Source organism: Meles meles, chromosome 3 (assembly GCF_922984935.1).
Source record: "Meles meles chromosome 3, mMelMel3.1 paternal haplotype, whole genome shotgun sequence".
Classification (NCBI taxonomy): domain Eukaryota; kingdom Metazoa; phylum Chordata; class Mammalia; order Carnivora; family Mustelidae; genus Meles; species Meles meles.
In genome coordinates, this window is record NC_060068.1 from 175,767,252 (window position 1) to 175,784,435 (window position 17,184).

The 17,184-nt window shown below is 48.6% G+C and overlaps 1 protein-coding gene across 5 annotated transcripts in view; it reads left to right on the top strand.

Annotated features, from left to right (window-relative positions):
• The window catches only part of CTNND2 (catenin delta 2), a 921,273-nt gene that overhangs the window by 896,513 nt on the left and 7,576 nt on the right, over positions 1-17,184 (top strand). For all 5 annotated transcript variants that reach the window (XM_046000689.1, XM_046000692.1, XM_046000691.1 and 2 more), the window contains 3 exons: positions 6,181-6,307; positions 9,514-9,645; positions 16,236-16,309. In XM_046000689.1, coding sequence (XP_045856645.1) covers positions 6,181-6,307; positions 9,514-9,645; positions 16,236-16,309 — 333 coding nt within the window. The remainder of the gene's footprint in view (positions 1-6,180; positions 6,308-9,513; positions 9,646-16,235; positions 16,310-17,184) is intronic.

Consider the following 17,184-nt stretch of genomic DNA (forward strand, 5'->3'; position numbering starts at 1 on the left):
CACTGACCGGGGGAGAAGGGCTGACTCTCCTGGCAGCCTTCTCATCTCAGCCCTCTGCCCACAGGGAGACCCAAGGTCAAAGCCGTTTTCAGCCTTGGCCCACAGCTCTGGCGTGTCTCTGTGCGCAGACCTCACAGATTCACCTGCTGATCTACGCCCAGTGCCTTCGGCACTTTCCAGAGTCAGAAGCCACGGGGCAAGTGTGTGTCACGCTAACCTCATGTGGACCAGTGTGGAAGCCGCTCTGTCCCTTCCTCGGAAATCTTCCCATGAAAGTCTTTCCTGTAGCACAGTCTTGTTGGAGATGTTTCCAGGATGGGCAAAAAACATAAACTACAGATTGCTGCACATTCAGAGACTTTCCAGTACTTAAGGGGAAGATGTGTAGGGATGGAACAGAGTGACCAGCAGGTGAACATACGGTAAAGACCAAGCCGTTTCAAGCCCATGAAGAACACCACTACCTTGATTCTCACGCCCCCTGGACCATTGAGCATACCGATGCGGAGGGTCGTAGCTTTGGGGAATAATACAGTTTCAAAGAAGCAGGCTGGGAACTTTAACACAGAAGCTGAAATGGGCTGGAAGGACACTAAAAGGAGACGATAAAGAAAATCAGATTATTCCGGGTGGCAATTTAAAGTTCAATGACTTTGAACTCCTCTTCTCTTTCGGATTTCTATCTCTATCTACTCAGAACAATTTAACAACCTCCAGTTTTAAGTTTAATGTGTTAAAAATAAAAACCAATTTGAGGTGCAGATATCATATCACATTTTTGGCAGCTTGGCTGGATCTTAAGCTGAAGGGCACCAACGTCTCGGTCATTCTGCTGGAGGTGAAAGATAGATATGAAAAGGGTCCCTTATCGTCCATATTAAGGATTAACAGCCCTCTCCCAGGTGCTGTGACTAGTCTTCATTCTGTTTTTCTTCCCGGAGGTTTCTTATCGAACCTCTAGAAGGCAAAGGGATGAAGTGAAGGGGTGGTGGGTTGAGCAGCTGATAGAAAAAAATTCAGGAAAATGCTTCTAGTATACAGTGAGTTAAACTTTTTTTTTTTAAAGATTTTATTTATTTATTTGACAGCGAGAGAGAGAGATCACAAGTAGGCAGAGAGGCAGGCAGAGAGAGAGAGAGAGGGGGAAGCAGGCTCCCTGCCGAGCAGAGAGCCCGATGCGGGACTCGATCCTAGGACCCTGAGATCATGACCTGAGCCAAAGGCAGTGGCTTAACCCACTGAGCCACCCAGGCGCCCCCAGTGAGTTAAACTTTTAAGAAGAAAAACTAGGGATCAAAGAGGCAAATGATGTAAAAAAAAAAAAAAGTGTGCCCAAGTTGTCTTTATTTATGGAAACCACTTTCAAGCCTTCCTGAGTGACACTGGGACATAAATGAATAATGCATTGATTGCAAGCCGGCTAGCTAACGAGTATGTGCATGGCTAGTTGGATAAAAAGGGATGTTAGCTTAGCAATAACTTCTCAAAGAAAATATATCTTCATATCCCTTCTTCTTTGGAAAGCAAAGCAGATTTTTCAGTTGAATGCCAAGAAAATTCACGCAGGAAAAGATGTGGAGGGTCCTGAGACTTATCCTTGAGGTAACTAATTGTTCAGTGTAACTTATTGATTGATCTGCACTTTCCTGTCTAGCATCGGATACACTGCTTTCCATAACACTGGGGAATTCCGAGTGCAGAATTAAAAGTGCGGGGCCCCTCCTGGGCATTGTTGAACATAGTAGCAATGTGGGAGTTCCATGTCTCCATCATGGCGCCTCTGCTCTGCATCAGCAAATGAGAGGGAAGATGGCCATAAGCAGGAGTCAGGTTGAAACTGCTCTCATCAAGAACCTTCATTGGGTTTCCACTTGGTCCTGTTCCCTAAGCTCCCCCTTAGCACCTCCATTAAAGTCTCTGTGCCCATATGCATACAATCGAGGGCCACGTGCAGAGGTGTCAGGCCTGGGGTGGCATTCTCGATGCCTCTAAACATGCTCTACATCATCCTCAAGTATGTGCTGATCCCATCCCTCACAGACAGGTCATCTGCAAGGTCGCCCTCCGCCATGCCTTTGTATGCCAGGAATTGGGTCTTATGAAGGATTTCTTATGAAGGTCTTATGAAGGAGCTTTTTTCTGGTGCATCTTATAAGGGTTTCTTCCTTCGTAAGCAGTTTTAGTGTGATACCCACCTTCCTGACATTTCCAGAGATGGAAGTACTTGCATGGTCCTGGTGTAATCGAAGCATCATGGAATCCGAACCACTGAACGAAACACATCTCCCATAATCTGTGTAAGAGATGATGACTCATCCATTGCTCCCTCGCCAAGGAAAACCAAACCCAGCCTAGAGTCATGCCACATTGATGTCTAGAGTCTCCTTTGGTCTTAGAACATATGGAATGTTAGCTGATGTTCTTATCATGAAAATAGTTTGCCCTTGATGACATATGGGGTGTCATGACTTATTTCATGACTAAAGAAGCCAAGGTTTTGATTAAAGCAGTTCCCTGAGCCATTGCTTAGAACCCCAGAGCATGTCTTCTAAACTGTGAGACAAACCTAACATGATCCACTTCTGTTGGTCATATTTAAGGACTTTTTGTGGTCAACTAAGCATTACCTTCAGAAGAAAGGAACGCCTATTCAAATAATTTTTCAAATTGTTCCCAGATATGAATAATGGATGCACATACACGTTCTAAAAAAAGATTTTATTTATTTGACAGAGAAAGAGAGAGCAGCAGCAGAGGGAGAGGGAGAAGCAGACTCCCCACTGAGCTGGGAGCCTGATGCGGGGCTCAATCCCAGGACCCTGGGATCATGACCTGAGCCAAAGGCACATGCTTAACTGACTGAGCCACCCAGGCACCCTGCATATACATTTTTGGTTTTGGTTTTGTTTTTTTTAAGACTTTATTCATTTGAGAAACATACAGAGAGCATAAGCAGGTGGAGAGGCAGAGGGAGAGGAGGGAGAAGCAGATTCCCCACTAAGCTGGGAGCCAGACATGGGGCTCGATCCCAGAACCTGGGAATCATGACCTAAGCCGAAAGCAGATACTTAACCATCTGAGCCACTCAGGCACCCCCTATATACACTTTTAAAATGGTTCCTATCCTGCACATGCTTTTGTAAGACCCCAGGCTGTGGTCACCTTGCCCCCCCAAGAACCATTTCATACCTTTTCTTCTTCCTCTCTCTGTCCCCTGCCTCCCTTTCCTTCCTCTCTCGTATTCTCTAAGCTCCAAATCTTCCTCACACTCAGCAGATGACCTCACTTCTCACCCCACCTGGAGAACATGCAAGAAAATACAAGAGAATGTCCTCATCTGCCTGCTACCAAATCTCCCACATTCTTCCTATGGCTATGGCCACACAGCCCAGCTGTCCTCCTCCTTCTGGTCCACGAGCAGACCACGTGGTCTTCTCATGGTCCATGAGCCCATTGTTCCCTAATCTTCCAAGCAGTCCTCCCTGAAATTCCCTCCTGCAACTGTTTGCTTCCTCTGTGGCATCACCAGCTCTTTGGTCCTGTCTGTTGAGTCACTCCCAATGGCGAATGAAATGCTCTATCTCCCAGCTGATCTCTGAAGACATCTCTTGGTCACTCAATCTCTCTAAGCCCCATTTCTCCACTCTCTGTAATAATAAAACTCTGTCAAAGTGGCTGGATCTTACTCTTCCTTTCATCAATTTTCATTATCTTTGGAGCCCACCTGAGTTAGACATATGCCGACCTGACCAAAGAAGTATTTTTATCCCGTCTTGATGGCTTACATGTTCTCCAGGCTGGTGGTCAGTTCCTGGTCCTGCCTATCATTCAGTTGGTCTCCTTCTCCTTTATGCATCCGCTTTCCTTGTCTTGCCTGACCTCACACCCTCCTGGCCCTCCTTCCAGCTCTCTTTGTCCCTTCTCAGGCTCCTCTGAATCTTCTTTTGCACACCCCTTACATATTAGAGTGTCCCAGGGCTCGCCCGGTGTCTCCTGCTTGCCATTATTTTCATTCATGTTTCTTTCCGTTCCCCTTGTTCTAAATAACATCTCTATGCTAAACTCCAAAATGTTATCTCCAGCCCTGACATTGCTCCTGAAACCCCAATTTGCAGATTCTGCTTTATTCTGTATCTTCTCTTTCATGTCCAATAGACATCTCTACCCAGCTTGTCCCAAATGGCAGTATTGATTTCACCACTGAAAGCTATTTCTCTCCCAGTATTCCTTATCTCAGTAAATGGGAACTCCAGTCTCCTGTGGTTCACACCAGAAGCCTGGGGTAAAGCTTGATTCCTCTCTCCTTCACCCAATAGTCAAGTCATCAGCAAATCCTTCAACACAGATGCCAAATCTGCCCATAGTTCATCATCGTCCCCATCCGAGCCAGGATTGTGTCTCCCTCCTGCAGTGGAATAGCTTCTTACTTGGTATCCCTGGTTCTATTCTACTCTCCACAAACTCTTCTAGACACTCAGAAGGCTTCTCGATTTCTTGGCGCCCCTTGATTACTCCACAGCCATGGAGACTTCCGATGGCTCTCCTCTGTGCCTAGCCCGTGTCCACCTGCCTTCACATCTTCTCTTCCCTTGGCTTGGGTATCTGGATCCTTATCATCCTCCAGGTCTCTGCTGAAAAGCTAAGTGTTCCCAGAGTGACACACATTCCATTGCCACATCCCATGATCTAAAAACACTAGTATTTTCTGACCTGAATTCCTTGATCCGCTCACCTTCAAGTGCTTGTAAGTGTGCCACATTTCAGTGTCACTATTTCTTTCCTTGCTTAGTGTTTGACTTTAGGTGGCCTATTAACTGTCTAAGCCTCAGTAAAATGGGATGCTGTAGCATCCAGCCCATGAGATGGTTGAGAAAATATCGCCTTGTAGTAAATTCTCAATTAAGAGTTAAGTAATAGCTTTAAAATAGTGTACGTCTAACCTTGGCTTTATCCTACCAGCCAAACAGAATAAGAATCAGAATTAGAGAAGCAAAGACACAAATACTGAAATGAGTATGAATTTTGTTCTTCATTAACTTCCATCTATTTCTGCGATGATTCTTTAATAGAATGTTGAGTCCCTTAAAAGTCTAAATATAACCAGGGGGAAAAAAAAAAAAAGGCCTGAAGAGTTTTACTGGTTGCCTCTGTGACGCAGGAGTGGGGAGGTCAGGGGACACACGGGTCTTCCTTGGGGTGGTGTCACTGACTTTGATACATACAAATTTGTATCTGACATCTGACATCTGACTTTGATACATACAAATTGCATTAAAAAGGAGAAAACACTGGAAGGAGTTATTGTGGCATGTTCACAGGAGTTCTGGGGCAGGTTGGAACTACTGACAGTTTTTTTCTTCTTTATGGTTTTCTAAATTCATGAAATGATCCACAATGTAGGTCTTTGCTTTTTAAAATGAAAACCAGTGCATGTGTCTTATTGCTTATTTACTAGGTATTAGAAGGCTTAATAGAGGGGCGCCTGGGTGGCTCAGCCAGTTAAACATCTGCCTTCGGCTCAGGTCATGATCCAAGGGTCCTGGGATCAAGTCCCACATCAGGCTCCCCACTCACCGGGGAGTCTGCTTCTCCCTCTCCCACTGACCCATCCTCCTGCTCATGCACTCGCTCATGCTCTGTCTCAAATGAATAAATTTTAAAAATCTTTATAAAAGAGAAGGCTTAATGGAGGATTAGTTGGTAAGACACATTTTGAATGGATTCTAAAGTGAAAAATACAGTTCCTGGATTAAACCAGAGAACATACCATACCCCTCTGGGTGTGGGTCCACAGTGACGGTCTTGAGAAGAGGGCCAGGCAGAGCTGGAACCAGGTCCGTAAAGAATAGACAGTTTCAGGGTCATCTCACATTCTGAGCATCGTATTTTCATGTAAATAAAGAGACCATTTATTCAGCATCTGGAAAGGAAAGCCAGCCCTTTAAAAGCAGGCTTCCTCGTGGCAGACTGTCTAGAGGGAGCCAGGTGGGTCTCAGTTCACACCCCTCCTCTCCACTCACCTTGAAGATCAAACAGGACTCCTCGATCTCAGGCTCCGTGATCGCTTTTGATAGACTGTGTAAATGTTTTACAAAATCGGATGTTGGGAACTTTGAAACGTCAGGGGATGAAGAATCACTCTACCTTCCCCCCGTAATGGGCGTATGCGGTCTATTGCAGGACGGATGGTCACAGTATCACTTCGTAGCCTCATCGTCGACCATCGAGAGGGATCGGCAAAGGCCCTACTCCTCCTCCCGCACGCCCTCCATCTCCCCTGTGCGAGTGTCTCCCAACAACCGCTCAGGTAAGAGACGCCCAGAGTCAGCCAGTCCTCATTTCCCCTGGTGCCAGGGCCCTCCCTCCAGCCCTAGCTGACCCCCACAGAAGGAGAGCTGTCCCAGTTGGACATTGGCTAGAAGCACCAAATGAGTCCTTTTTTCTTTCCTAGCAGTGGTAACTTTGTGTCGTGTTCACACAGACTCAGAACAGGTCTAAGGATTTCTAAAAATCTCTAGCAGGTGTTATACACACGAAATGTATGTCATGGGCCTGCATTCATCAAACAACAAGAATAAAGATAGCTGTTAGATGTTTGCAAATCAGGGTTTTCTGTGCACACTTTCCAACTTAAAACAGTTTGAGTTGCATTGTATTGATTGCAATTAGAATAACAGAGTGAGGGAGAAAGGGCATGCTTTTCTAGCTGTAAAATGACATACATTTGAAATATCCCATTGAGGGTTTCGTTACTACTCCAAACCTGATTAGCCTGCTATTATTACCTTTAAACCAGCCAATAAATCATTGATAAAGTCTTATCACAACCACCCGGAACTATTAAGTCACTCAGTTGAATATTTTTCTAATTTTGTCCTGTTTCTATTGCTTGAATTTTCAACTAACTGCTCTTATTTACTTATAAAAATACTTCATTTTTATACCCTTTTCAGTCACATTGGATAATGCCTAAGATGAAGGAAAAAATTAAGGGCCAAGTAGGAGCCCATCATTTAATATACAAGTGGGGTAGTCTCCACTTTTTTCATTCCAAGTGTAAGTCTAAAAACCGAGCTTTTGATTTCTGCACTTGGAGTCTTGTTGTGAGGAGGAAGATGAATAAGTCAGTATGTAAATACCTAGATGGGTGTGCGTGCATGTGTACGCACACACAAGTCCACACGTGTGCGCACACACCACTATCTAGGTTTTTACTTAAGAAGAGCTTCTCCTGGCTCTTTGCTGCCCTCTGTCTGCTGGGGAACCGGTCCCAGAGGGCACGGCAGGAGAGTGCCCATCCACCCTTGAGATCACTGGTCATCGAACTTTACACCACACGTTACCGTCAGGACGATGACAAAAACCAGACGTGAATGGGGAACATTTGACTGAAATAAATGACTCTCTCCCAGCCCCAGGAAAGCTTGTGTTTCTAGTGTGGTGTAACGGCTTCTAACGTTCCATTCTGCACCAGATGAGAACCGGACATCACCATGAGATGAAGAAATTTCCACCTTTGGAAGCACAGGGGTGACCTTTCATGTTTCTTACCCCCATACATCTTAAAAAGATAAGGGCACCTGGGTGGCTTAGTGGGTTAAGCCTCTGCCTTCACCTCGGGTCATGATCTCAGGGTCCTGGGATCGAGTCCTGCATCGAGCTCTCTGCTCGGCGGGGAGCCTGCTTCCCTCTCTCTCTGCCTGCCTCTCTGCCTACTTGTGATCTCTCTCTCTGTCAAATAAACAAATAAAATAAAATTTTAAAAAAGATAAAAAATAGTGAGTGTGGGAAGCACAAAGATGGTGTCTTTTTAAAAGCCCTAATTATTACGACACATCAGTGTTAGATGAAATGACGCAGTAGTTCGGAAGGTGCTGGAAGGAGAAGGGACAGAGTTCTAAGAGCTACCCCAGCCTTTCCGCGAGGGCACTGCTTGCTACTTCCTCCTGAGGCTCATCGAAGACACCAAGTGAACACTTGTTTGCGTGATTTGATTTTTTTCCAGGAGCGTAATCTTAGTTTACCAGGATTCGGACCACTGTGTGTGAGGTCTTGAAAGATAATTACACACTTGACGTACTTTAATAAACCCCACCATCTGCACACTATTAGATGCTAATTTTGAAAGCTTTGGTCAGGAGGTTCCAAAATATTGTCCCTTTGTGGTTGCCTGGCAGCAACTTGTAAAAGGCTAAGCTTTACCCAAGAGGGCATAGAAGCAAAGGAGCAAGGTCAGGGAAAGGACTCTCCCAGGAGAGGGTGACAGAGAACAGAAGAGAGGAGAGAGAGTGGTAGAGGGTGGACGCGGTGAGCGAGAGCCAGCGGCCCACGTGCTGAGAACACGCACGAACTGGACACACAGTCCGGTCCAGTTATGTGGAGCAAATGCCCTTTTCTTCTCTGTCTTCCCAGTAGACTTATAGCCCGAGCTTCTGATCCAGCTGGTTCTGGGTGGGGCTCAAGTATCAGTATTTTTTAAAGTATTCCAAGGATTTAATTGTAGCTGGAAGCCAGGTTTGGGAACCTCTAGGGGTTTTGATAGCTGAATGGCGAGCCTGGATTTTGTTTGAGTAGGTGTGAGAAGTCGGCAGGCTGCCTCTCAGGAAAGGATGGGCAAAGGCTCCCTCTCGCCAGCACATGGCTACAATGTGTAGTACTGTCCGCCGCCCCCATTCTGTTTATTTGCGTATCCATTTCCTGTCCTCCACAATTTCAGAAAGTGATATGATTCATGATTCTGTTCCCCAGTGTCTAGCGTAGGGATTTGCTCATAGAAGATACTAAACTTAATGACAGGGACCGAAAGAGAAGATGGGGCTCCCTTCCTGGGTCCAATAGGCAGCAAGTGGCCAGGGCACCAGGTGTCAGGGAGAGATTAATGGTGACATTCATCAGGGACAGCTCACTGGGGATCGAGCTCTTTGCATGCCCTGCCCAGCCCACACTATGGCTGGACTTTGCAGGCTGGTGACTTCAGCCCCACAAGACATCCTAGGTGTTCATCTGGCTTCCTTTAGGACAGTTTCTGGGTCACTCAGTATTCAAGCAAGGCTGCATTTATTTTAATCAGGGATTCTCTAAAATCAGTAACAGCTCCTCTGAAACACATCTGATTTTTAAAAAGGAACAAAGGAAGAAAAGAAGGAAGAGGGGGGGAGAGTGAAAGGGAAAGAGAAGAGAAAAGAAAGGGAAATGAAGAAAAGTCTGATCTCATTCTTAAAACTGTCCCGTACACCTTCGGTGGGTCATATCCCCATCAGGATACCTTTCTGAGAAAGATGGCCCCAGGAGATAGTCTTTAATTACCAGCCCCCAAGCTGAGTGACCCCTTAACTGCAAAGCACCAGATGACAAGGAGTTCGGGAAGGGGTAAAGACGAGAGCCCACAGAGCAAAGAATCAGCAGGTCCGTGTATACACACTGATACGGGTTGAGCCATGTGTCTTCGTGACCTTAGCTATCCGGGCTGTGGAATGAGACACAGAAGGTCTTCCTTTTGATTTCTTTACGTAGCAAGTGCCCCAGCTTCACCTCGGGAAGTGATCAGCCTCAAGGAGAGGAAAACAGACTATGAAGCCACCGGCAGCAATGCCGCTTACCACGGAGCCACCGGAGAACACACTTCCAGGAAAGACACCATGACGGGTGAGTGCGGCGATGTGCCTCTCCTCCTCAGAGCTGGTGACGTGATCTGGGACAGGGCCGAGGGCCGGGACTTGAGACTTCAAGCCATGCTCGGCAGCTCAGCGGGACTGAGCAGCTTGCAGCTCACTTGAGAACTTGACAGCAAGGAGTCTCGGGAATTGGGGGTGGGGAGATTAAGCCAGAGGAGTAAAAGCGAGTATCTCGTACATGAAAATAACTAAGGGAAAATGTTCTCTATGCACACTTTATTCTGTCTTTCACCTCTCACCTCCCCCTTTGCTTCTTGCTTGCCCGGCTCGTAATGTTCCCTCAAATTAGAAAGAGGCATCACGCTAGAGCTCTTCTTAACTGCCATAATCTGGAGTGGGGAGGATTCAAGATGGTGGGTGCGCTGTAGCCAAGCTTGGCCATCATGCATAGAAGGAAGGGGAAGTGGATGAGAAAAGAAGGGGAAGCAAGGGGGAAAGAACCAAAAAAAAAAAAAAAAAAAAAAAAGAATTCCAGGGCCCACAGAACTCCTGCTGAGACATTTTCTCTTCTTGACATGAAACCCATCTTTTATCATGACAGACTCCCAAAGAGATTCATGAGAACCAATAATAACAATTTCTGTATGGATGCATTGAGGGTTTATGCCCTCCATCCTTCACTACCCCAACCATACCCCTTGTCTCTCCTTCCTCATCAACTGTGGCTCCAGCAAGGCCAAAATCGGTACCCATTGCCACCCATCCAACATGCGTTGCCCAGCCTTTCTAATAACCAGCCTTGCCCCTAACTCCTTTCTGTTCTCTACAACTCTCCTTGTTCCCATTCATCATCCCTTCCTTGCTTTCCATACCCTTCTTCCGCCCCAGTTTCTCCCTTCCTCCAAGAAGCAGGACTTCGGAGTATTGGTGTAGTGGGTTATGCCTTGAAAGCCAAGCTGCCAGAGCCAACAGGCTCTCTACTAGGGATTCCACTGCCTTCTCTGCCACGTGGAAGTGCAGATGGGTCCCTCATGAAAATAGGCCACAAGGAACAGGGTTTTAAGAGAACATAGCCCAATGAGGCTGTGCGTGAAACTGGGAAGTGTGAAGGCCATAATCCTGAACAGACACTGAAACCTTCTCATCAAGAGGATCTTAAAAGTTTGAGTTTCTCATATATTATTTAGGTGTAGACCTACAGGGAAGCAGAAGAGAAAAAAAATCGGATGATTTATTAAGATGTTTTCCAGTCCCAGGCCATTTAAGATACATTTTTCTAATGGTAAATGCGTTTACCCCCAAGGCAGTGTTTTCCATAGTAGCTCTGCATGACTGCAAGAGAGAAAAGCACAGTAAACAAGACGTTCCTGATGCACAGCCCTGGGGTCAGCCCTCCACCCTCCACGCATGCACTCCCAGGGAATGTCTCAGCCTCACGCCTGCACTCATTACACAGAACATACCTTATTATTCTTATTCACTGCTTTTCCTGCCTTCAGTGTTGCCCCTGTTGTAGACGAGCATGAACAGAGGAAGCTGGGAATCCGAATGCCGAGTCCCTAGAGTCAACGCGTTCAGCAGAGAATCTAATTTGTACCGGTTACTCTGGAGCAGTGACACCCAATTCCCCTGGTTCATTCATTCTGCGATTATGATCGCCCTCGGTAGCCACATCTCTGGCACTCTGGGAGAGCCAGCTGAGATTCACTGACAAAAACAATTCTGAAGTTGACTGAATTGTTATGTAACTTTTCTCTCTTGCCCAGTAGAATCACTCAGAAGGCTTTCGAATGTGGGAGCGTTTCTGTTGGCCTAGTTCCGATGGCACCTAATCATGCCAGGCACACATAATAACGGAAAAATAAAATCTAACCTGTCTCTAGATGTTTAATGACAGGATCTTGATAGTTCCAGTATTGAGATATATGTTACTTTGTGCACTTATTGAAGAGGCTTAAGCATCTTTGCTCTGACTTACTTTAAAAAGCAATTTTTTTAAAAAAAAGGAATTCAAAACTACACTACCGATCGTCTAGCGTGCCTGAAAAAACGTGGAGCATATGTGTCTACAGGAAGGTTCCCTTTAAGCCAACGAGTACTGTGGGAAAGTCAGTTGTTGTCATCTACTGTGTTGGTGGACGTGGTGGTGGTGGAGTGATAGAGTGGAGATGCTGGTGGTGGAGGCGGTGAAGTTGGGGACGGTGGTGGACATGGTGGTAGAGTGCCGGAGGTGGCGGAGGAGGTGACGGAGGAGACGGTGAAGGTGGCGACATGGACGTAGACGCGGTGATGGAGGAAGATGGAGGTGATGACGGAGGAGACGGTGAAGGTGGCGACATGGACGTAGACGCGGTGATGGAGGAAGATGGAGGTGATGACGGAGGAGACGGTGAAGGTGGCGACATGGACGTAGACGCGGTGATGGAGGAAGATGGAGGTGATGACGGAGGAGACGGTGAAGGTGGCGACGGTGGACGTAGAAGCGGTGATGGAGGAAGATGGAGGTGATGACGGAGGAGACGGTGAAGGTGGCGACATGGACGTAGACGCGGTGATGGAGGAAGATGGAGGTGATGACGGAGGAGACGGTGAAGGTGGCGACATGGACGTAGACGCAGTGATGGAGGAAGATGGAGGTGATGACGGAGGAGACGGTGAAGGTGGCGACATGGACGTAGAAGCGGTGATGGAGGAAGATGGAGGTGATGACGGAGGAGACGGTGAAGGTGGCGACATGGACGTAGAAGCGGTGATGGAGGAAGATGGAGGTGATGACGGAGGAGACGGTGAAGGTGGCGACGGTGGACGTAGAGTTGGTGGTGGCGGAGGAGGTGCTGGAGGTGGAGGAGATGATGGAGGAGGTGAAGGAAATGACGGTGGAGGGGGAGTTGGTGGTGGCGGGGGAGGTGCTGGAGGCGTTGGAGAAGGTGAGAACGGAGGAGGTGATGGAAGAGGTGCAGCCGGCGGTGGCGGAGGAGGCGACGGAGGAGATGAAGAAGGTGCTGGTGGAGGAGGTGAGGGAAGAGGAGGGGACGTGACGGAGGAAGCGATGGAGGAGGTGAAGGCGGTGGCGTGGACGGAGAGGCGGTGATGGTGGACGAGGTGATGGTGGATGAGGTGATGGAGGAAGATGGTGGTGGAGGAGACGGAGGAGATGAAGAAGGTGCTGGTGGACGAGGTGAGGGAAGAGGAGGGGGTGCAGGAGGAGACGGGGACGGTGGCGCCGGCGGAGTCGAGCCGGCGGTGGCGGAGGAGCCGACGGTGACGGCAGAGGCCGTGATGACGGGAGAGGGGGTGGGGGACGCGGCGAGGGAGGAGGCGCTCGTGGAGAAGTTAGCGGCGGCCTTGGTGGAGGAGGTGACGGCGGAGGTGGTGCGAGTGGAAGTGGCGCTGGGGGAGGAAGTGGGGGCGGTGGGGGCCGAGGCGGCGCGGGAGGCGGCGTCTACAACTACCTCCCCCGGAGGCACGAGCGAGCGCCTGCTAACCCGGCTGGAAGCCCCGGTCTCGCGCGGGACCGGCGAGGACGAATGGCCAGCTCCGGCTCCACGGCACGCTTGCACGCACCCGTCCTCGCAGGCTGACCCGCACGTCAGATTTCCCGCGTCCTCCACATCAAGGGCAGTACTTGTTCCCGTTCACAGATGTCACAAATATCCGGGGGACGCTTACCGTGCAGTACATTGAAAAATACCTGAAAACCCGCGTCTCCCTCCTTCTAAGACATCGGAGGACGTCCCACCATTTCCCCCAAAGACAACACTCCCTCTGCTCTGGGAAAGCTGTGGGAAGCTTCACCCTCAAAACGCCCCGTGGGACGACTTACAGGGAGAGCAGGTTCTTGCCTGGGTTTGACTCTCCTCTACTGAGCCCTTAGAAATGCAGATCCAGCTAGGGTTTTTGTGCCAGGCTCCCCCACTCGCCTTCTCTGGATTCGGTATCTAGCTGAGACAGAATCTTTCAAAATGTCTTCTTCCTCAGTGTTCTCTTGCCATCGTGGAGCCCTCAGAAGGCCAGACTCAGCTGTGCATTCAGGCGTGCAGGCCGGCGAGAGCTGTCGCTCGCGGTCATGATTCCCCGGGAACACTACGCGTTCGGAAGCATGCGTCAGGGGAGGGCTGTGTGATCCCAGCGGCTCCACGGCCTGACTTTAAAATTCACCCAGGGGATTTTGCCCTCCCATCTGAGCTTCCCAGATGCCTTTACATCAAATGGTCTAGCCCGTTTCTGTCAGTCTCTCTTATGCCTTATTAAAGCCATTCTCATCTTCCGTGTGTTGATTCAGTTGGAGATCGGGGCTTATACAAAAGAAGAAAGGCATTTCCTTACGTGTGTCCTCTTAGGTCAGACGTACAAGGGCAGAGTGTCCACGAAGACACCTGCTTCATATGTTTGCAAAAGCCCCAAGTTCAATCTCGGCTACACACCCTCTCTTAAACAGGTGAAGTGGACCAAAGGGCAGGAGAGAAGAACTTCCAAGAGAAGCATCTTTAGCTTCTAAGGAGACTGAGAGAGGGGCACAAGGCTCAACAGTACATGTTCCAGCAAATTTAAAAATGAATTTTGTTGGGGCTCCTGGGTGGCTCAGTGGCTTAAGCCTCTCCCTTTGGCCCAGGTCATGATCTCAGGGTCCTGGGATCGAGCCCCACATTGGGCTCTCTGCTCGGCAGGGAGCCTGCTTCTGCCTCTCTCTCCGCATGCCTCTCTGCTTACTTGTGATCTCTCTCTCTCTCTGTCAAATAAACAAAAATTTTTTTTTAAAAAAATGAATTTTGTTCCAAGTAAAAGAAAAGAGAAAACCACAAAATTTCACCCCACAGTGACATTTTTCATCAGCACACTACAGTGCTGAGCACATATATTCTCAGGGTTACGCTGCACTCGTTGCTTCAGCAAATAAAGCCCTGCCCCTGTGAGCATCTGCTGAGGCCAGGAGCTGTCCCAGACACCAAGGTACTGGTGAAGGTGGCGGGGACAGACCGTTTTCTGACTTCCCGGCGCTTCTGCTGTCGTAGGTGAAGGGAGGTGCCGCGCGAGGTAGACAATAATACGGGCTCACCACCAAGGTAGTACCACGTGGGGTTGTGTATGATGGAGAAGATAAACGGGTTCAGAAGACGCGGGGTCCCGGGTGGGCAGGGCTGCTCTCAGGAGCTTGAGCAAGAGACTGAACCCCAACAGGGAGAGGCAATCCAGGACCTGGGGCAAATGAGTTCCAGGGAGAATGATCAGCAAACCCACATCCCAGAAGCAAGTCCAGCCGGACAGAGTCCAGCAAGGAAAGAGGCCGGTGTGGCTAGGACTCCCCGGCCGAGAGAAGGGAGGGAGCTACTGCAGGAAATCAATCCGGGCCCGATCCCGCGCCTCGTACCTTGGCAGGACACTGTAGTGACATAATCCCGTCTGTCCAGCAAGATGGCTTGGCTCCTGGGAACGGCGAGGGTGGAGGAGCAGGGCCAGCGGGGTGGCCACTGGGCTGTCAGGGAAGATTCTGTAGCCAGCAGGGATCCAGGAAAAATACAGACGGGAGCTACGTACGCACACCCAACCAGAGAAGATGTCAGGGGGCCCTTTGAAATTCAGAATGGGCCCTTGGCTCTCACAGAAAGTGAGAAAGTAAGCACAGATTTCCAAGAGGACTTTTCCTGCACAGGTGTTAGGTGCTTTAATTAATAGTCATGGGTGGAGTGATCGATATTACTGACCTTGGGTCTCCAGGAACTGTATCTGTAAGAGAGTAGCCAGGGTGTGTCATCCTAGTTTACCATTCCATAGATACTGGAAGCAAAAGATAAGCTTTCTTAGTTTCTGAAGTGTTTTATACTCCCACTGACACTTGACAGTTCTTTCCAGAACATTCTTAAATCATGACGTTTTCATGATTATGAGGGGAGTGGCACCCTGGGCCCTTCCTCTGGGCCTGTGGCATGACCCTGAAGATTCTAGGGGAGGAAGGGGGCAAACCCTGCCTGTGCCTTTGAAAGCTGCTGGCCAGCAGAGCAGACCTTCCTTCCTTTCAGCTAGCCTACAGGCCAGTCTCAAGAGAGGGGGAGCAGCTCCTGTCCCCGTGTCAGGCGGGGTTCCAGAGCTGCAGCCCCCAAGATGTGCCGGACAGATGCCGATGGTGCTTCCTGCCCAGCCTTTGGGACTTTGAGAAATGAAATGTCTGCGTGATGGTTAAGCACTCTGTGAGCCCAAATTAGAAATATCATTCTTGTCGTTCTCCAGCTCAACTCTAACCCGCTCATAAAGATGCCTGAGTGCCTCAGTGCAGGAGACAAGCTTTTATTAGCCGCCGGTTCTCACCAGAGAAGGAGGCGAGAATCCTGGCAAGCTTCCCATCTGTTTGCTGACCTGCCCCAACCCTGTCTGCAGCCTGAACCTGACTGCAAGAGACTCCCAGGTTGTGGGGATTTGATAGAACCCCTAACTGTTCTTCTTTCTTTTATCTGCATATAAAATGAAGTGTCCAGAGCCAAAGGATTCTCCCACGTGCCAGGGCACTTGGAATGCACCCCAAGAAACCAAGCTCTGTTAGGGCAAGAACTTGCCCCAATCACCATTATTCCTCACTTGAAACCTTGTCTTCTTTGCTAATACTTTTTGTTTCCCTCTTGTTTTCAGCTCAAAACACTGGAATTTCAACTTTGTACAGGAATTCCTATGGTGCACCCACTGAAGACATCAAACATAACCAGGTAGAGGAGACGGGCACGTTCGTGTCCATTTTCCCCTTTGACTTGTGTGAAATACCCTGGAATTGGAAAAAAATGAATTAGCTCCTACATAGCCTACTTAAAGGACTGAAAAAAGAAAGTAACATTCCCTGCTGCTGTCCACTCAGGCTTGCCACAGCATGTGTGCGTGGGGTCCCGGCAGCCACTAGAATGGCCTCAAATTTGAAAACAGTCTTTGATTTCACTACAGCCACTCGCTTCACTTGGTGGTAGCAAGCAAGTTGTACTATGATCCAAAACAAAAAGCTCAAATACATGAGTAGAAGAGTCTGGTTTCTAGATGATATTGTGTGATTACTAGACAGGGATTCATGCGCTCCCATAACCCAGACAGTTCTTGTTTGGAGGAAAGCGTTCATTCCACGTGATAGTTACCAATAAGATAGAGATGACATGTTCAGGAATGAACAACAAAATGGGCACGTTGAGGAGTGCCTTGTTGCTCAGTCTAGTTGGGGAGACCGGCAGCATCAGCGCCCCAGAGGAGCTTGTTGGAAGAGATTTTTCTCGGACCCCTGCCCCTAATCCATCTGATGCAACAAATGCATCAGAGTTGCCTTTCATCAGGACATTTAGGTGATTCGTGCATGTGTTCCAGTTTGAGGAATGCTAAGAGTAGCCCCTTCAAGAACTGGGCTAAGCGTGTGTGTGTGTCTGTCTTTTTTGTCAAGCATTCGCTGGAGGCTCTTTTTTTCCCTCTCTCTCTCTGTGGTTTTGTGGGAATTGTAGAGGCAAGCGGCACAGCCATGGCTGCCTCACTGATTGATAACTTCATTCGTTTGTCCCCTGTCGTGGTCACTGCAGGAAGACGGGCATTCCTCGTAACTGTCGGCTGC